The 20,875-nt window shown below is 48.4% G+C and overlaps 1 protein-coding gene across 4 annotated transcripts in view; it reads left to right on the top strand.

Moving 5' to 3' along the window:
* The window catches only part of CACNA1H (calcium voltage-gated channel subunit alpha1 H), a 249,580-nt gene that overhangs the window by 227,197 nt on the left and 1,508 nt on the right, over nucleotides 1–20,875 (top strand). For 2 of the 4 annotated variants that reach the window (XM_086622220.1, XM_086622222.1), the window contains 5 exons: nucleotides 8,418–8,496; nucleotides 10,599–10,720; nucleotides 11,246–11,584; nucleotides 17,145–17,328; nucleotides 20,408–20,586. In XM_086622220.1, coding sequence (XP_086478346.1) covers nucleotides 8,418–8,496; nucleotides 10,599–10,720; nucleotides 11,246–11,584; nucleotides 17,145–17,328; nucleotides 20,408–20,586 — 903 coding nt within the window. Of the gene's footprint in view, nucleotides 1–8,417; nucleotides 8,497–10,598; nucleotides 10,721–11,245; nucleotides 11,585–13,272; nucleotides 13,426–17,144; nucleotides 17,329–20,407; nucleotides 20,587–20,875 lie in introns of all 4 variants that reach the window. The other 2 variants (XM_086622219.1, XM_086622221.1) reach the window with 2 other exon arrangements.

Below are 20,875 nucleotides of genomic sequence, written 5' to 3'. Positions count from 1 at the left end.
GAGTGTGAAAAGCTTGAAGCAGAGTCTCAAACCACCATTTTCTCATGAGCTGCAGGAGGAACAATGTTGCTGGCAGTCTTAATGATGTTTGATGGGATCCTAAAAGCATTCAGTTCCTGGGACCACTTTCTTATGAATCCATTTATTTGAAAAAAGGAGGCAAGAAACTTTTTGCTGACTTGTACTACTCCCTCAAAAAGATCTAAAGCACATCAGAAGAATTCTAAGAAGTTTAGGATTCCTTTCTTTCTAAAATCCTAGGCTATTTAAGCTGTGTTCTCCTAGTTTGTGGGTTTGATGGTCTGAGTCCTAATCTTTAGAGTCAGTTCAGTTGCCCCTCTTCCAATTTCATATATCACCAGGATCCTGTATCCCTCCAGACAGTACTGGAAACATTTACTGCCACATTTTACCCAGAAGTGAGTACCAATATGAGGTGCCAGGCCATCAGGAATGAGGCAGAGGAGCTCTCCAGCCACCTTCTCTGAGCTGGCAATTCAGAAGCAGCACTTTTAGGATGCATAAGCATGGTCAGACAGGTCTTTATTTTTCAACCCCCTTCAAAACATCCCACAGCTGACTCACAGGAAGGAGCTTTGAGTGGGCCCCCTCCATTCTGTGTAAAAGGCAGTGTAGTGTGTCCTGGGATGGACTGGGAGAGTCAGGCCCCCCCTCTCCCAGCCCCGTAGGCACAGGGAGATGGCAGCACACCGCGGTGGGCAGCCACATCTCCATCAGCTTCAGCAGTCTGCAGAGGGATCACACCGCAAAGGCAAGATGATGGCACTGTGGCTTGGCCAAAAGCAGATACCATGTAGACATCTCTTCCAGAATATGAGTGGTCATTTGAGAATCGGTAGAACTAGTACACTTATTTACCCAAATATGAGTTAGTTGCTAAGCACAAAGAAGCCCATGATCTATTCAAAATGAACTGGGAAACAAGGGGAATTTCTTTTTCTTGGAAAGACCCGTTTAATTTGCGTCACTGCTGTAAAGATGTTTCTAATCTGAGAAATTTGCCCTTTGGTATTCAGATTTCCTTTTCAGTGAAGGATTTTGGCTGAGACTAAAGCATGGATTTTACCAACCTGACCCCTGTTTTGGCATTTCAAGAAAGTATTTGATTTGTGTCTGGTTTTTTTTTTCTTTCAAAAGCATTGTGATTACAGAGCATATTTTCTCTCTCTCCCTGTTTTCTCTCCCCCTAAACAATAGGGCAGCTGCAAGCCAGGCTTTTTGTTTCCTTATGGTGTTTTTGCAGTTTACATTCAAACCAAAGTCTCTCTTAAAGGGACATTCCCAGGGATATTCCAAACAGATCTTGTGCAGATAAAAATGCCGTTTTGTCCTCCAGTGAAATTCAGAAAATGAGAAGGGAAGTTTCCAAAGACCTCTCCGACAACAATCACTCTTCATAAAGCTACAGCTTTCATTTCAAAGGCAGAGGAAGAGTTCCTACCCCAATTAATTTAGCAGCCTAAAACCACAGCTGGAAAATCCTCATTGAATGCGCCTGCTAAGTGACAAGAAAAATGAATTTGATGTTTATTTATTAAGGTTTTGGGGGAAATTCTTTGCCAGGTGTATGTAGAATGTCCAATTATGGGCTTACCATGACAAGTTGTTGTCATTGCAGTACGCTTTTTTCCTTTCTTTTTTGGGTGATTTTCATCAGCTTCCTATTTGTCTTTATTCAGCAGCAGATAGAGCTTGAGTAACACTTAGAGAACCAACTATCCCCAGACATGGGGGAATGTTAGCATTTTGATCCAAGATTGAAGCTGTCACAATACAGGCTTACTCTCCTCTTCTGGAACTTCAGACTGACCTTGAGCTGCTGGTTTCAATGTAGGAATACTTCCTACCCTACTGCATCCTCGTTGTCTGGTAACCTCATGTCTACCAGTTCAGAGATCTTCTCCTCCACCATGTCTCTGAAGAAAATGAGATGGAGCAGAGGAGAACAAACGAAGAGAGGCAAGAGACGCAGAAAGAATGGTCAGGGAAAGATCTCAAAATGGTGCCTTCTTTGCCCACCACCTCCATGCCCTCTTAATCCCAGCAAATGTTTGGGATATTGTGAATCGATCATCACGTTCCTGCCATAGGCCATCTGTGCTTGTGCAGTGCTGGCTCTTTTACCCACTACCATGCAGTCTTGTCACAGTTATCTCCTTTTCAAACAGGAATCCAAGTTTTCCAGTTTCACAGCTGGTTGATCAACAGGTTGAACGAGTACTGGGGCCTTGGTCACCTAGAAAGGCACTGCCAGCCTCAGCTCTGAAGGTGTACCCTCCTGGCATGAAAGTGTACCCTCCTGGCACACCCGTTTGGAGAATGAACAAAATCTGCCGTGGACTCCGAAGTATGAAGTGCTAAAATCAGCGACGCTGGCGTAAACTTGAAATAGATCCACTGCTTTAAGCTGAGCAGCTAAAAAGAGCTGGGGTAGTGTGACCAGCACCGACCTCATCACTTAGACATCACCAGTCCTGGTAAGCTGGTTCGGTGCTGCCTTTCACAGACCCAGCACTCCCCCGTGATCGCAGAGGGCTGCTCCTGGCGAGACACAGACCGCACAGCTCTGCGCTGAACTTCAGCACGTCTTTTAAAAGCCACCTACTCTTGTTTTAAGGATGCAAAGTGTTAGGAAATCAGCCATCCTCTTTGATGAAATACATTCTTCCAGTAGATGTTTACTCTTTCTGCTAAAAAAAAATCTGGTGCTTTTAGTCTGAATTAGCAAAGTTTGTTTTTTCATTGGATGTAATTTTGCTTTTATTCTTCTTGGACTTCTCCTTTTCAGAGCAATAAGAGATAAAATAATCTCTTGCAGTCTGGCAAACAGAAGAACATTGAAGTCCTTTAATCTCTCAGTATGAAGCAGGTTTTCAAGACCTATTTCAAGCGTTTGCCTCTCCTTTATGAGCTGTGGCTCCATTATGGCCATATAATGAATTATACCATTCTTATGCTTCAGCTGAATATTCCCTTGCTTATACATCTGGTGGCTGCATCGGTTTTGTAAGCGATGTCTGCTCTGTGAGACTCCTGTTTGATGGTAATCCTTTCATCCTCTTCACATCCCCTGCTTTCCAAAGTACAGTGCACCCTTTCTGTAGCACGGCCTGCACTTCACTCTCGGATTTGTAACCTGGCATTTGGCTGGGTTAAAACACTCATTGTCTAAGTGAATCCATCGAACTGAGCAGCCCGGGTGAGGCTGCACAGCACTGCTAGTATCGATTGCCAGTAAGAAAACCTGCAATCCATGCTAAGCTGCCAGTGTTCTTCCCGGTGGAGAGGACAAAGTGGAATTCAGTCCAGTTGCTATCCTGGCTCTGCAGGGCCAACAACAGTAAAATGTGGAACTTTCCTATCAAAAGATCTGGGTCCTTTTTCCTTCTTCTTTCTCACTTGGTCTGCGGACAGCACATTAATTAAATACAGAACTGGACAATATACCTCCTCTTTGTCTTCAAAGCTTGGAACTCCCCCCAGATGGACTCTGTGCCAAGAAAAAAGTGAAGAACTCCTCGTTCTATCAGTGCCCTGAAGGACAGAGTCTGTAGTTTGCTCGTGTCCAGGAGTTTAACTTTTCGTAATGCTGTAATTCCTGTGCTTATCTCAACTTCAACTCTTGAAGAGGTTTTCTGGCTTTGTGTAACAGCAGTTATGGGATATAAAGAATAGCCTGCTTTTGCCAGACACTGAAAACCCACGGTGATTGTGAAGCTCAGCGAACAAGAATAGAAATATTTTCCAGCAAGCATTGCAGATGAGACAGATTCTGGAAGATAGGTTTGTGGGTGCTGTGCTGCACACTGGAAGGAAGTGCAGAGACACCTGAGAGATTTGAGTAGTGAAGCAGAAATCATTCGGTAAAGAAACACCGTTTTGCTGTTAGCGCTGGTCTCCGTCGGGCTGAGTGGGTACACAGAAAGGGAAGCTAATGAGCTTCCAGTTCAGCTGGTGGCCCCGTGTTTGCACCAATGAGATGGCTTTAGCCTCCAAGGTTGTCTGTCTGGCCCTTTCCACTAGTCCTGGAATTCACACAGATGGCCTCTGTTTTCTGAGCAGACGAATGTGTCCATTTTCTCTTGGGTCTAGTGCATAAATTAGTCTGTATTTGCTGCTGCCAAGCTTATTGCTTTGGCTGGAGAGTGCTGGAAGGAAGACGAGGAGGACTCATGTCCTTGGAAAGGATTGGCAGGGGCTTAGTTTTATGAGAAATTGCTCTTGACAGGCATGCCAGGGAGCTGTGTGCATTGCCTGCATGGACAGCTGAAATGCCAAGGTGTGGACCGGTGGGGCAGAAATAACTGAGGTCAGAGCAGGAAGAGGAACTGTAGTGTGCTTCATCCAGCCATTGCAGGAGTGGGGCAGCAGAAGACATGTATTTCATTAATGCCTTTCCCAGTGGAGGCCAGCAGGATCTAGAGGGATTTGGGTAGGATCACACAGCTGACTGAACAGAGAAGTGATAGCGCCGAGGTGGCCAAAGTCCTGTTGTACATGATCAGTGCCACGCGTTTGCATATCAAACTAACACAATCTGGCACAGTTGCTTTGCATCCCAGGGCCTGCAGATATGTGCTTTTTACTTAGTGGCATAGGTCAGAGGTTGAACTCTGATGGGACATGCAGTGGTGCTTAGGTACTGCAGTATCACTTAGGGGGAAGCAAAAAACTACCAGCAGTGATGTCTGCAAGAGCTAAAGCGGAGACAGCCTCCCCAGGCCACGCAGGGCCAGTGGGAGAAGGGTTTTGCTGGGTGTGTGGGGAGAAGGGTTGCTTTCCTCGCCACCAAGCAGGGTTATTCCAGGGTTTTTGCAATGGTAGATCACAGATCCAGCTGGGATGCACTATGGTGAAGAGTGGTAACTCCTCGCACAGGGCCTCCCTGCTCCTCCAGGCAGGATGGGAGGATTGTGTCTCTCTCCCCACAGCATCCCTCTGTCCCAGGCATTCGGACACTTTTGCCATGTACATGACAGCCAGGATGCCAGAAAGTGAGGGTCCAGGAGGAATCACAGATATTCACCAGTGTTTCCATCTTCTCTTGTGGCTTCTCTGAGGTACTTTAGGGCACCAAGAACATCTCCAAGATGTTCCTCATCTCTGCTTCACTCCCTACAGGCCACAGCCTCCCCTCAACACTGGAGCCACAGCAAATGATGGATAGTCCCTGGCTGCCAGAGAGAGGGGTTATCTGTAGTTTTCTCTGCCCAGCCAAAGGCACCAGCCCAAGATAGGGGGAGTCTGATGGATAAGCAGAGCATGGACTGACTTGTTCAGTGCTGCTAGAGCAGAACCACTTCTCAGAGACTGCTTTGGTGACCGGCTGCCAGAGCTGAGGCTCCTGACCAGAGCTGGATCTCTGTCCCTGATGGAGAGTCAAGCACAGTCATCTCAGCCTTTGGCTGCTGGAGAAAAGTGCCTGGATGTGCTCCTGCCCCATCTCATTCCTCCCAGCAACATGATTCATGCACAATCTTTTTCTTGTCTGGTCTCAGTAGATCTCAAAGTGCTTTGGAGACATTAATTACCTATCCACAAGGGTATTACGAATGGGTACGTTGAGTTACGGGAGAGGAGTGACTCACTCAAGGTCACAGACACACATACAGTCTGCCTTCTCTGCTCCTCAGCAGCCGCTGTCTGGCCTCGCTGCCTCCACCTCAGCCCATCTCTGAGAACATGCCTTGGGTCCTTCTCTGTGCTCAGCCCGTGGTGAGAGCCATGGGCTGAAGATGACCTTCCGTTCCTTTCCTGAGGGACACATACCGGAGAGCCATGGGCTAGCACTGACAAAATATTAAATCTGTCACTGACGGATTCAGGACAGCCAGAAGCTACACAAATAGACCAAGCAGTTTTGCTGAGGCACCTAGGCAAGAGGTGAGCCATTTTGTTCGGCCACATTCACTTGAGCATCAGGTGTTTGTGGGCTGCCCTCTCCAACCTCAGGGAGCAACCAACTGCCTGCACCTATCCATGTAGATGCTGTATCTGGAGGGGGTGGTCAGGGCAGCAGGTTGTTCTTGTACACATGAGGAGCAGCTCTGAATGTCTAGCTACAGGGTGGGATGGAGTTCAACAGCAAAGGTGATCCCACCGCCCATCCCAGGATCTTTCACTTGCTGCTGTCTCACACACCTCTCTTTCCAATGGCCATGTTTCCAAATCGGAGTCAGACATTCAGCCACTTCCCAAGAGATCCTGTGCATCAGCTGAGCTTTGGAGCTGCTCATGTGTCTGTTCTCAGCCAAAAGCAGATGCAACCTTAGACACCAGCAAACACCACGTTAGCAAATGTGCCTCAGCGTTTTTAGAGTGTGCCTGTGATGCCTTGAGCCTAGACAGCAAACCCAGGAGTGAAAGCTGCACTTTGAAGGACTTGTAAGAGACACATTGGCTCAGTAATGTAATTAGTCACGATCTTGAATACAGAATCTTTTACAAATGCACACTAGAGAGCAGGCAAATTGTTTGTGAGTGAATGTCAGCTCATAACATGCTTTGCATGTCGAGGGATAGATAATAGTTTTGACAGATAACCTGGTAATAACTTTGATGTTAGTCTGAATTCTTTGGCGTTTCATCAATGCCCAGAGTTTGCAGGCTGATTTAATAGGCATTAAAATAGCAGTAAAATATTCAGCTTATAGGCTTCTTTGAAAAAAATCCAGGACCCTCTTTTGCAGTGCTACCACATCAGGCTTTAATATACGCTCAACCTAGAAAACTTGTTTCTCATTTTTATTTTGCTTCCCTCTAATTATTTGCTCGTTTGCCTCCCTGGCAGTGTGTGTGTGTGTATGTATTTACACATGTGCCTGTTTTCTCATGTTTTCTAATTTGCAGTCATTTTGCAGACTGCCTTCTAATGTCTTACAAACCATCAGTGGTCCGGCAGACATGGGTTAGGAAACACTATTCCAGAAGACAGTACAGGCAAATGAAATAATCCAGACCAGCCATCCACATCGCTGTATTATCTCTATTATTCCCTGGAGTATGATAATAATGTTAGTGGAATTGCAAAGCTCTATGTGTGGTTGCCAGTTTAGACTTTATAGCAATTACAGTCTCCACTGGGTGATTTGACTATTCCCATTTCTTTAATACAAAAAAAAAAAAGAAAACCAACGACCACTTCAAAAGTGATAGCTGTGGTAATTTTGTGATAACAGGTATCACACTGACAACCTTTCTAAGGAAATCAAGCAGCATGGTCAAAATACCCAGCAACACTGGCTGTGCTGCCTCAGAGAAGAAAGCTCTCACAAACTGTAGGATTCACTAGAAGATACCTTGGAGATCTTGGATGAGTCTCTCAGCCTGAGTACTTGAATCACCACCTAGTTCATTTTTGTTGACACCATGTCTAATTGGAGGACTCAGTTGCTCTGCCTCTGTTACAAGCCGATACACGTAAGGCATTTAAAAGTGGCAGGAAAGGTAAATGTGACCAGTTAGCTGCAGGTAAAATGCAGGTGGTCAGCTGGTCAGGTTACTCTGCCCGTCACGTTCTCTGCCTGAATCACAAAAAATCTGCTCTTTGAGGTGTTTTAAAGGCTTCGACCCCACGTAGTGATTGACGCCAGGGCAGATAACTAATGCCATTGTTATTAAGAACCTTTGAGTTCCCTTTAGCATCATTGCACTTCCATTACCATCCCCTTGGGCCACCTTGCAGAGCACGTTGATACCTAATGGCAGGACACCACGCGGTGTTTGAACTGCAAGGTGCCTGCATCTAAGTGTTGGTATATGGAATAAAGCTTTTCTTTTGAGACACTGAAAGCTAAAACTCAGGTAGTTGTTGTTGTAAAATGGCAAGGCTAGGAGAGCTTTACATCTTCCTGGAGCATATGCTCCTTTTCTGAAAGCCCTCCAGGCCAGAGAAACCTTGGAAAACCAGGCAGTTTCTCTTTGTGGCTTGAGATGCATCTTGTTAATGTCACTGTCTTGAAACCCTCAGCCTTCGTGCTCAGTCTCAAACCTGGCAAACTGAAGGGAAAGGCCCTTAAAACTCAAACCCGAGTGCCAGGTCGCTTGAACTGCCAGTGCACAGGGGTGCAGTGCCAAGTGCTGCTGAGGCTGCAGCTACGGGTGGGCCAAATTACAGCTGGAGGCAGCGCCCCGGGTGAGTGGAAGGGCGATGGAGAGGCACCAGCCACAGAGGCTGCTTTGCACGTGGGAGCATCTGCTCCTTCCCCAACATGGGAGACTTCTCGGGGTCTGTTAAAGCAGAGCCATGAAAGAGGACCAGGGTGTTGGAAGCCAGGGGAGATGACGATTAGCCTCTGGCCACCAGTCCCTCTTTTGCTTGTGTTTAAAATGTTACGGAGCAATTTAATTCATGACCTCAACTTGCCTGACCCTTGTTCTGCTTTCTCCTTGTGTAGGTAGGGAACCTTGGCCTACTTTTTATGCTCCTGTTTTTTATCTATGCTGCCCTGGGAGTGGAATTGTTTGGCAAGCTAGGTGAGTAATGTGCCTGACACAATTTATTTCATCCGGTTGATGTTTATTTAGTACCTAGCTGTTTCCTTTCTTCTCCCTCATTCCCAGGCCTTCCTTAGCTTCACAGCTCATGGTCTGAAGATTAAAGTTTTCTTTTGATCTCAGGGTCACAGATGACACACGAGGACGTAATACAGAACCTGTCTAATGTGCGCACACACACATTTAGAGATTTGTCCAACACCACCCTTGGCTGTAGAGGAACTATTTACTGTTTAAATAGAATTGTCCAGCATGGATATGTTCACAAAGATGGAAGTTTGCTACTTAAGACAGAACATGAGTCTGCAAAGCTGGATGGTAGTCAGATTCGTGCTGGAGAGATGCCACCATAAACATGTCCCTCCTTGGAGCTTCCACCACACTCCATTAGTTTTCTGCACTTGGCTGACATTGCTCTTCCCGCTGCCCAAGCCTTGTCTGTCCGTTGTTCTTCTCAGCATCATCTTCCCCTTTCTACGTAAATCAGGAAGCATCCACTAGTTCCTGATTGTCCAGCATCATTTGTTCCTTTGGTTTGAGGATACCACATAGCTGACCACGAATGTGTCCACCACTAAAAAGAAAATCAGGTGGAGTCAGAGAGAAAACACTATAGCCCTGCCTTGCCCAGCTCAGCCAGGCCAAGGCAGTCACTGCCTTCAAACATGCTGCTCGAAGGAGACGTGTCTGCCTTCTCAGTGTTTGCATCCCAATTAGGGCTTCAAGAGCACCAGAAGGGCCCTTCCTCCGCGGCGATTTTATGGCCATCATTAATCCCCTTTACGAGTCCAGCCCTCTGCTCGGATTACAAATGCCTGAAAGCAGAATATTTCTTTCAACCAAAGACAAATTATTTTTCAGTCTTCAACAAATTCTGGGGAAAAAATAGTTCTGCATCCACCTCAGATGAAATACTGTGGGGTTTATATTACATATCTAGATATATGGGTGTGTATTTCTTCAGCCACAAAGGTGAAAAATGTCTTATTCACAGAGGCACCTTCTGCTGCTCTGACTCCTTTTTGTGTTTCCACGCACACCCCTTGCCAACGCCAGCCCCCAGGTGGCCACAGCACTTGGTCAGAGACTGGGAAAGCCCTGATCTTGTCCAGGGCAAACTGCAGGCAGTCAGCACACCATCTCTCATCCCGATTTAACTGGGAAATACTTTCACTTCTTTTTCCCGATCACTGCTGGTCCATGTCAGCCACAAGAACCATCGCTCACTCTCCTAAGACTGGTCATTTGTGGGTTTTTTTTTCCTTTTTCAGTTTTCCTTCCTGTTTGCCTCTGAAATAAATACCTAATAGTGAAATGCCCTAGCAAGAGACACTGCTGCCTGCCCTGATGAATATTTCATGAGCCTGGTCTTTACGGGAAGAGGGATATTTCATATGTTCAATTTACATTCATTAGTATATTAATTCTCAGGGGAAAAATGTCAAATTGCTCCACTTTATCTCAGTGAAATATCCCTCATGGTAGATGTACTCTGTAAAAAATAATCAAGACAAGGACATGATCAAGAGGATAACAGACAAAGGATAATGTAGAGCAGTGTGTGTTGAGACAGCCCAGCAGGTCTGCTTGTTTTCACCTCCTTTTAGATCTCTTTGTGTTGGCTCTGCCTGTTGGGGTAAAATCACGAGAATCACAGAAATGTTGGTGGAAGAGGCCTCTGGAGGCCCCCACCCAGCCTCCCACCTGAAGTCCCATCATTAGCTCCGAGTAGCTGTGGCTTCATCTAGCCAAATCTGGAAAACTTCCAATAAAAACCTCTCTGGTGACCTGTCTCAGGGCTGTTGGGCCCTCCAGATGAAAACAGCTTATTGATGTCCAACCTGGACTTCCTAATCCCCGACGTGTTGCTGTCCATTATAGCCCCCACTGAGAAGAGTTTTGGCTCCACGATCTCTGCAGCTGCCCTTCAGCAGTTGCAGGCCACCATGAGATCACTGCTTAGCAGTCGTCCCTGCTGCCATGTACCGGTGTGACACATCTCAGGGTCTCACCGCCAGGTTTGGGGGGCTGCTCTGGCAAACGTGGCTTCACTGATGTGCTTCTGCTTCTCTCTCTTGCAGACTGTAGCGAAGAAAATCCTTGTGAAGGTCTGAGCCGGCACGCGACTTTCACCAACTTTGGCATGGCCTTTCTCACCCTCTTCAGGGTGTCAACGGGGGACAACTGGAATGGTATCATGAAGGTGTGTGCGATCTCTGTTTGGGTACTTTCTTCTCTCTGTAGATACAGATCTACATCTATCTGTAGATTTGTAGATACAGATTCAAACAAATTTAGGCAACTCTTACGTGAAAACAAATAAAAATTCCTTTTAAAACATCGAAATGAAACTTTCCCATTTAAAAGCCAAGTGTATTTTCAAGGGATAATTTGTTCTAAGTCTTGCCCAACCTGAAACTTCATTCTTTTTAACACATACATAATACTTCAGGAAAATTATGCCAGTTCTTGTAGCTGAGAGGAGTAACCATGTACTCTGTGCCCTGTGGCTTTGGGATGTAACACAATCCCTCTCTTTGTAGTTGGTGTAATTTGTGGTGTTTGTATTTTCCCCTATCCATTTTGTTGTACCTACAAGCTATTGTGTCTGGGATGTGTAATTATATGCTTTTCAGTTCTCGGCAGATTATCTTTCATGTTTCTGTATTTGGAGCCCAGGCAGAGCCCCAGCCCTTACTAATTCCTCACCTCTCCTCCTCTGTTGCAGGACACTCTCCGGGAATGCACTCGAGAAGACAAGCACTGCCTCAGTTACCTGCCTGTGATCTCTCCTGTCTACTTCGTCACCTTCGTCCTCATCGCACAGTTCGTCCTAGTCAACGTGGTGGTGGCAGTGCTGATGAAGCACTTGGAGGAGAGCAACAAGGAGGCCAAGGAGGATGCTGAGATGGATGCTGAGATAGAGTTGGAGATGTCCAGAGGAGCAACCAGCTCGGCCACCAGTGGGAGCAGGGGAGGTGCAGTGGCCCCGGAGGGCAGGACACCCTACAGAAGTCAGGAGACCATGAAGTCAGAGTCAGCGGTGCAGGTGAAGCACCAAGCCCTGGTAATAGTTCACACAAATTGTCTGTTCTTCTTGTGCTCAGGGTAGGGAGGGGACGGTTCTCACCAGTCACTGCTGTCTGATCATCAGGCAGTAGATCCCAAGTGACACAGAGCCAAAGAGGCAGGAGACAAGGCCGCGTGGGAGGAAAGCAGCTTTCCCAGGGCTCCCTATGGCAGAGATGTCATCACCACCTCCACATCTTGAGTCATCTCAGGAGGGCTCCCTGAGGTGGAAGGCTGCTTGAAACACACTATCCAGGGCTAGCGCTGTCCTGCCCGTTGTTCTAGGGGAGGGTTGAAAGTCTATCTCTTGCCATTTCCAGTTCATTCAAAGGTAGTGAATTTTAAGTTCAGAAGCATAATAGCCACAGGTCCTTGTCCCATTCTCCCAGCCAATACATTGGTCCTTGTCATTTTTAGCATGGGCAGCAGCACCAGGAAGCAATCTCATAAAGCCCTGGGAATGCTGCCACTATCGACCCTGACACGTACAGCAAAGGGTGGCATAAATTCCTTCCACATAGACACAGAAATACTGCTCAGATTCTTTTTAATCCCACCTTGGGATTTCCAGAGGATCCTCAAGCAAATCGTAGCGTGCAGCTCAGGAGGGCATGTCTGGCGCTGGTGTAAGCATGCAGCTTCCCACCGGCTCGTGCTCTGCTTAGGGCACGGCTGACTCGGGCCCTGGGAATTGTCAGAGCTCCTCAGCAAGAACCTGGAGGTTCCTGGGTTGATTTTCCAGACACTGCCTGCTCTCTGGTTTCTCTTAGTCCTCTAGAAAAATAGGGCAATCGGAAGTCAGGGGGGAAAGGAGGGGCATGAGATAATTGTCTCATCCCATGTCAGCCGCATATCATTAAGAGCGAAGACAAAATTGCTTTGTCACTGTGATCGCAAATAAAGCTACCGCTAAATCAGTGGGGGATTTGAGATTAAATTATATTAAATTAGGTTTTTGTAAAATCCATCAGACTCTATTAAGTCAGGTAAAAAGAAATTTAGTTACACAGCCATGGGGAATTTGATATTTGAATGTAGTTCCTAATAGACATTTCCGCAGGAAAATGCACTGTAAACACTCAGGTCGCTGTTCTCACTGGAGGAAGAGGGGACACATCCTTTCACATAGGCTGTGACTGCAAACTGACTTCATCCTCATCTTCCAGTACCTCCCAATCAGCTCAGGAGCCATGCAGAGCCTCCTTGTAGCTCCAGAAACCTCGCGGTGAGAGGTGATGCTCCTCAGAGGGAGAAGAGCGTGAGCAGGGAGCTGGGCACAGGTTTCCCCCAGCAGACGAGATTGCTCGAATGCAGGTGAAGAGCTGCCAGGCAGGCAGAGGTGCCGCAGTGGGGCTGGTCGTGGTGATGCCCTCACCCACAGCTCAGACCCCCCGGCTGTTCTGGGCAGACGGGGATGGCTGGCAGCTCCATGCTGCATGGAAGAGGTTAAATAGGTAGAGCTCTGTATGAGTGATCCTGCCACTGACGGTGGCACCGGCACCCTGGAAGGTGTTGCAAGATGCTCTGTGTTTTCTTGCCGTTTGTGACAGTTTTTGCAGCCTGCATTGCCTTTTCTCTTCCTTCCTGGGAAGAGGAAGAGTAGGAAATGGCCCGGGGCAAACGTGTTGGAGCGTTCTGACCCAGCCTTGCTCTGCTACTGATGCTTTTTATCTCCCCGATTTGAAGGAGGCGCTGAGCTGTGAGAATGTGTCTTTAGCCATCCCAGACTCAGACACGCTGGAGGGGGCAGAGGCTCCTGTGATGGAAATCCCGTCCTTCTGCTCTGTTTCCCACCATGTCCTGACACCTTCCCACAAAACCCCAGGCCACGAGGCTGAGGTGAATGCCGTCGCGCCGTTGCTTCTGCGTTGTGGCGTTGTGCTTTGGTGCTGTGCAGCTGGCAGTGGTGTCCAAGTTGTCCTAAACCTGTCGCTTCCCGGCCACAACAGTCGTTTCCATCCTCTGTCCTTTGTGCTGCCGTTGCATCTGCAGGGGCTGGGCAAAGAACGTGTGCCACCGGCTGCCAGCAGCCTCGTGTGGGACACGAAGGAAATACTTTCTTTAGCTAAAAAAAAGTCTCGCACTTGATGCGCGATGCGATGTGTGAGCAGTCTGTCTTCAAACGATATATCGAGAGATGGAGGCAGGCAGAGTCCTTTGTGAAGAAAACACAGCCCAGTTTGGTCTTCTTACTGGTACTGCATTTGTGGTACAGTATTGAGGAAACAAAGGCGTAAGTAGATCAATACATCAGGCTTTCAGCAAGCACCGGAGCTGTGGATTCAGAAGACACGCTGAGGTGATCACCCAGCAGACCAGAAGGGCTGTAACCCCCTCTTGGTCCCTCCCGATGGCACCACGAGCCGGTGCCCAGGTGACATCACACACAGACATGGCACGGTTTGCGCTGCTGCAGCACGGAGCCCTCGGCGTGGCTGAGCTCCACGTGCCCTCCGGTGGGCACGAGAACAGGCAAGCCACGGTCAGCGATGCAGGCACACGTGCCGCAGTGGGGAGCACACTCGCTGTCATCAGAGAACTTCAGTGGCCACCCAGAGTTAATCTGCTTTAGACTTGAGCCATTTTGCCCTTTATTACCTGATCTCTATCATGACTATCAAGGCACCTTCTAGTGGCAGGTATCTCACAGTGTCTCCAAGCAAATTCTGGGCTCAAATTAAGCTCTTGATGACCAAGCGGTTTCGCCTGTGCAAGATGAGTGATGTGAAGGTGTAATCCTCAAGGAAGTTCTCCTTCCTAGCTCTGCAGGGTGTCCGTTAGTTTGGCCACCTGGAAGCTGCAGAGGCTCAAAGGGAGATCGCAGGGAGGATCGGGGACAGGCGAAATTTGGAACTTCATAAATGCAACTGCAAGGGGTCCTGGTTTCTGCTGGCAGAGCCGAGAGTTCGTTATCTCTGTGGGGAACGACAGCACAACCCTGGATGCCAGTGGCGTTGGGCTGTGCAGGGATGCCAGCGTTGGCTGGCACGGGCTGGGAGTTGCCTCCTGCCCTTGCTGTCCCTCTGCCTTCCCCGCCGCAGAAGCTGCGGGAAATGGCCGAGCTTGCTGGCAGTGCTGGAGACGCACGCCTTCGGAGAGGGATCAGGAGGAGCCCTTCCTCTGGGAATGTTGCCCGCGGCTTGTTTGCAGGCTCTTGGCTCTAGGCCTCCAAGAAATTACAGTGTTCCCTCTTCCAGAGTATCCTGCCAGTCACCTTTCCTTACAGGATATCTTCTGGTCCTTTAATCACCCACAAGGGTCGTGTCCTGTGGAAGGATTTGCAGGATTATTTCTTCTCGAGCTCCCTCTGCAGCAGAGCAAAATCCGAGCTCCGACAGACTATTGATTGTCAGACAGAAGAGGAAGGAGGTGTGCTCACTGATTACAGATGCTTAACTGAGCCTCTGAGCTGCATCACCATGAGCCTCTACAGTCAGTTTAATGCCTTTCTACTCAGCCTGAGAGGGGTCCCGTGGTGAGAAGGCTCCCACCTTGCACATCTCTATCAGATGCCTGGGACCTTAGGGTGCCTGTGGGCAGGGTTCACCATATTCAGTCTCAGCAGCACCGGTCCAGGTTGGGCTTTCATGGGTTTTGAAGGAGCCACATTGATTTCCAGGGCATGGGATCAGGCTCCCGAGTGCATCAGGCACTTCCCACCAAACAGGAGGATCAGCAGTGCCCACGGTGGTGTGCCTGCAAACCTTCCCAGCTGTTGAGAGCAGCTCAGGGTGTGAGCCAACAAGCCTCCTGTCCATGTTTCATATTTCAGGTACTTATTATAGTGGCTTTGAAGCCATTTGAAATGTGCCCACGTCCCTAAATCAATTGGGTCTCAATAGCCGAAACCTTAAAAATTGCAGTTGCTTATGTCAAGAGGGGATTTCTATTCATTTTTCCCAGCCAGAGAAAACAAATACAAGATCCTGTAAAGACGAACTGAGATTTAATAGACAAATAACCGTGATCCTTCTGTTAGACGACGAGAAAGCGGAGCAAGACCTTTTGTTCTCCGTGTGGCACCGAGGTGTTAACAATCCCCTGCCTGCCTTCAGCTCAGGTGTTGCCATGCTGATGGCTTATTAGCTGTAATGGCCAGAGGCCAACTGGCACAGCCACGCTGCTGCTGCATTAATATATCGGAGGAGAGACCCGCGTGGCACCCGGAGGGCTGCTGGGCAAGGCAGCAGTCAGCGCTGGAGGCCAACTGCCTGTAGATAACTGCTGCTGATCCCCCCCATCTTCTCAGCCAAGCTCAACAGGGCAAAAGCATCGAGTCATTTGTCTCCTCGGGATGTATCTCTTTAGGGATCTGAGGAAATAAATTCGTAAGCCAGAAATGTATGGAAAAAACAGATATAACCAGATCCTTGGTGACCTCCAAACTATCCAGCGAGGGATCTCAGGCCCAGGTTTTGCTAGCAGAGAGGGAAAACAGCCCGGCAGAGCGAAACAAAATACATTTAATTTAAGACGTGCAGCTGGGAAAATGTTTTCCATCAGTCACCGGGAGGCTGACGTTAAAGGAAAACCAGAGCGATTAGTCGTACTTTAGATAACACGGTAAATTGTGAAGGGAATGTGTCCAGAACCAAAACCTTGGGGCTGGGAGCCAGGTTGCAGGTCTTGTTCCAAGGGCTCCCACTCCCCTAGTGCTTGACCAAGTCATGGCACCACCTCTCACAGCTGCTCCATCAGCACCACAAGGACATCATTTGAGTCCCTAAAGCTTCCTAAGATCCCAGGATAAATTCGCTATAAGGTGCCGGAAGTGATGAGGGCCTCAGAGAAGCAATGCAGGGTCAAGTTTAAGGTTTGTGACATGTTCTGTCCTGGCACTTCCAGCCAGACCCATTTCACAGTGATAGCAAACACAGAGAAGTCCCTTTTTTACCCCTGAAGAGGCTCCACACCCCCATACGTGCTGCCATGATGTCTTCTCCTTCCCTCTGCCTCCTGCCATGTGGCTGTCTTCTTCTGGGGTGCCCGAGATGCTCCGTTGTGTAGGACAGAGGCTGCAGGGTTTGCAGTGGTGTTAATGTGTATGTTTAAATGTTTGCCTGTGTGTGTGTGTTGGGGAGATAATACAGGAATTTCCAGAAGCACTTGGTACCCTTGGTCAGCGTGGCCGAGGACTGGCCAATTTTGCCCATCTGTCGCAGAGTAGCTTTGAGGAGAAGGGCATCACCACCCAGGTTGGACTGAAAGCATCCCTGGGAGAATCCGAGCAGAACAGTGAGAAACACTGGCTTTCTCGTGTCTTTAAGGGGTGGGCCCCGTTTTCCTGGACTTTACTTTTTCTCTGCAGTGTCCAAGAGTTGGCTTAGTGATGGGTCATTGGTGCCTCATTTTACTCCAGCCGCAACTTGAGCTCTTTGCTCAGCTGGCACGGCGTAGCTTTGGTATCCCGTTGCAGTCACCAGGGCTGCAGACTCTCTGTAAGATGCCAAGAGGAACATCTGCACAGGGTTTTAAACCAGAAAGCAGACGAGAAGGAGATGGCTGTAAATTCACCGAGATGCTGAATGACCCCCTCTCCCTGTCTCCTTGCTTTGCAGAGCGGCGCAGCCTCTCTGAGGCCACAGGACTCTCACAACCTGCTGACAGTCCGCAAGATCTCCGTTTCCCGAATGCACTCCTTGCCCAACGACAGCTACATGTTCCGGCCGGTGATGCCAGCGAAAGCCCCTTTCCCCCTCCACGAGGTGGAGATGGAGGCATATCCCTGCAAATCCCAAAGAGGTACTGCTCGTGGAGTTTTCCCTTCCTCCTCCTGACCAAAACCGTGGGGCAGCAGGTCCGTGTGGTTAGATGGGGAGTCAGCAACCCGTGCAGGGCGCGGGCTGAGGCAGGGCTCGCTGGCTCGGAGTCGACACCATCGGCACGACTGCCGTTTCCCACAATTTTGTGTTTTCATCACGTCACTGCATTTTCTCAGGAGAAAGCTGGTGGCTCAGATGTTTGACTGGGGAGAAGTGGGGCTCCCAAGCGATGTCGGAGGCGTAGAGGAGAGGCTGTTAGCTGGGAAATGTGTACGAGCTGCACGTTTCTCCTGAAGTGATCAGCCCTGACATCATGACTGTGGATCAATAAAATCAACATGAATAAAAGCTGGAGTCGGTATGACTTCCTGACAGAGCTCCTTTACAGCTGTTGTTTCAGGCAGTCTTCAGTCTCAGAGCAGTATCTTTTTAGCACAGTACATTGAGCTCGGAGATGCAGGAGTTTCTCTGGGAGCATAAAGATTAGAAACCACTCTCCAGTGCCTCCCTAGCCTGGCCTTATAATGAATCTTGTGGAGAGACCCCACAGTCAGGGAATCGTGAGCTGCACAGAGCCTTTGAGTATACATTTACCCAACTGCATCCAGATACATTTCCCCTAAAATGCCTCTCCATCTCTTTTGTTGTGTGAGTTGGTTTGAAGGGGAAATCAATAAGAAAGAAAATATCAGCCTCCCTAAAAGCACATGTGCTTCTTGAGTGGCTTCCAAGAACTTACCATCCTGATTTCCTTTGATGCAACGTTGTTTGAAATACAAGAACTGCTTGGACAGATGAGTAGTGGGTTTGCAAACCCTGGTGGGGCTGGCAAGATCTGCTCTGACTTCCTTGGGTAAAGTAACTCTGTATTTGTTCAAACTCTCTGGATACCAGTTAATGTTCTCTACTTTATATTTATTATTATTTCACCTGCAAATTCTTTGCTAAGCAAAGAAAACAGAGGTTGAGTTTCATGGCTGGACTACTGGGGATGGTTTTCATCTCCGTAGTGAGTGTAAATCAGGATTTATACCAGTATAAAACTGCTGCCATGTTGGCAGAGGTGGGTAGAACTGACCAAGAATTTTCTCAAGTTTCCCAAATTTCTCTCCAAGAGCTCTTGAGCAATGGATGTGACAGGGGCTTACTTTTTTACCTGGTCTGGTAGAAGCATCCAACCAGCATCCCCCAGAGCTGTGCTGCTTCTGAGCTCTGATTTAAGCCACATGCAAGTGACATGCAAGTAAAACTGAGCACATAGAGACTCACATCAGCTTTTGTGCTTCCATGGCCGCCTCAATGTCAGTTAAGGATGTCTGGTCTTCTCCCAATACTTCGGTGACTACACAGTGGAAATATTGTGAGATGACCAGATCTTGTGTTATTTTGGTCTTAGATGCAGTTTCTTGATTTATTAGAAAAACAAGAGAAAACTTATACAAATCCAGAGATATTCAGTGTTCCTGAGTATGCAGTTTAAAGGGGTTTTTGGTTTCCTATACGAGAGATAGATGGAAAGTTTCCAACACAAGGAAATTCCAACTAAGGACAGGGAGGAGAGCATAGGGTTTTGATTTTATGACCATGTTTGTGGCAGGTTTTATGACAAAGTCTTTCTGCATCATAAAAAACATTTTGTAAAGCCTGGATTAGCACATGAATGGCACAGACTCGGTCTGGAACTCTGGCTGTAGGAGCGCCCAAAAAAGAAGTAGGGAGAAGCAGGGGGGGAAGCTCACCGCTCTGCTTTCTGTGGTGTTCTGGAGAAAAGCTCCACAAGAAAAATGATTAAACACTAACTTTTCTTTCTTCCCAACAACAAATCTCTTTCTGAAATGCAACTGCAATCTCTCTGGATGGCTTTTGTCATAGGTTCAAGTTCCCTGACCTCTGGGCGAGATCTCTTGAAGTGATGGATGGCTGTGTTTTTAACAGGGAGCAGCAATGGAGAAACAGACGTTGGGTTTCAAGCTAATGAGGACAATAAATCCTGCAGCCAAAAAAAATAGAAAAGCAAAAGATCTTCCAAACAACGCAGAACTGCAGTAAAGCAGCACCACGAAGGGGCTGGGGAGGAGGGAATGCCTTTAGACTCTGCCAGGGGTCTGGGAGCCTTCAGGAAGGGAGTGATTCCTGCCTGATGCATGAGTGCAGGGACTGTCAAAGCACTTGGAGCGATCTCCATGCTGCTGATTCAACCACGATCAGCCGAGGTCTGCCTCGTGGACAGGCGGCGGTGGCAGTGTTTGGGCTGTAGTGGATGGGAAAACTGCCCTGTGTGTGCCAGTGGTGTCTCCTCCTGGAGAAGTCGGTGGCAGGGTGCCCGCTGGTGGTACAAGGCTGGAGGTTGGAGCTGTAAGCCAAGCTCTGGAGGCTCCGAGGGAGCTGAGCAGGGCTGCTCTTGCCTCCACGTGGCACAGCAGCCTTAAGGCTGCGAGCCCGTCCCTGGCAGCGCTGCAGAGACAACCCAGGCATCCTGACTCACGGGATCCGGCACGGCCACCAGACTTCCCCCATCCATGTTCTCCAAACAGGCAGCATCCTTTTATGAATCCACCCAAACCACTGCTACCAGGAACGCGGCAATGGTGGGGTTTCAACTGCAGCCCCACCTCCTGCCCTTCGTTTGCTGCCCTGTGGATGTGGTGGCCGCCCTCCACCCCAAGTGTCACAGCAGCTCCAAGAGAAGATTCCTGTTACTTGAAACAGAAAATAGAGGCTATGAGCATAAAGTTTGTAACAGGCGATATCCCAAAGCTGGCAGAGCCACTTGCAATGCTGCTGGATTGCAGAGACTCCATCTGTAACCTCTCAGCCAACCGTGGTGAGACATGGCCTACTATTCAAAGCAGGAGACAGGACAAGGGACACTTGGGTTTTAATCCTGGCACTGCCCAAGGCTTATGCTGAGGCTTGGGATTTCAGCCAGACTAGACAGACTTTTCCTTTCTCCTCCTGCGTTTACTCTCCTCCTGGCGTCCACAGGCACCAATTCTGCCTCAGACCTTCACAGCTCCTGCACCCGTGGTGGTGCTGACTGTTCTCTCCCTGTTTCCTAGGGTCCATCACCTCCATCCGCTCCCAGCCCGTGGGAACGTGTTCCTCTCTGAGAGTCCCAACGGAGTCCCTCCAGCTGGCAGTCCGTTCTCCCAACCATGAAAGCCGCCACCGCTGGAAGATCCTTCCCTCCCACATCGCACCTCGATCTCCTACTCTCAACAAGCTGCTGTGCAGACAGGTGAGAGGCCAACAGCCTCCAGAGGTAAACTCCTTCATAGTCACCCGAATCCTTCCCTTATTTTCAGCCCCTCTTGGGTTTCTTTTCTTGGAGCCGAGAGTAGAGTTCCCCTTCTGAGAACAAAACGTTTCTGATGTCATAAATTTTAATATACTCCAGTCTCAGCAAGTGACACACAGGAGAAAGCCCTTTTTACCTGCTTCCATCTTCATGGATGTACTGTTCTATGAAAGAATAGCTAAAGTGTAGAGAGAAGATGCCCAATTCTGTTTTAGCAGTGCTGTGAGAA

The sequence above is a fragment of the Tauraco erythrolophus genome, chromosome 17, assembly GCF_009769465.1.
Source record: "Tauraco erythrolophus isolate bTauEry1 chromosome 17, bTauEry1.pri, whole genome shotgun sequence".
Classification (NCBI taxonomy): Eukaryota; Metazoa; Chordata; class Aves; order Musophagiformes; family Musophagidae; genus Tauraco; species Tauraco erythrolophus.
Note: the sequence above shows the minus strand (reverse complement) of the source record. Positions and strands in the feature narration are given on the sequence as shown.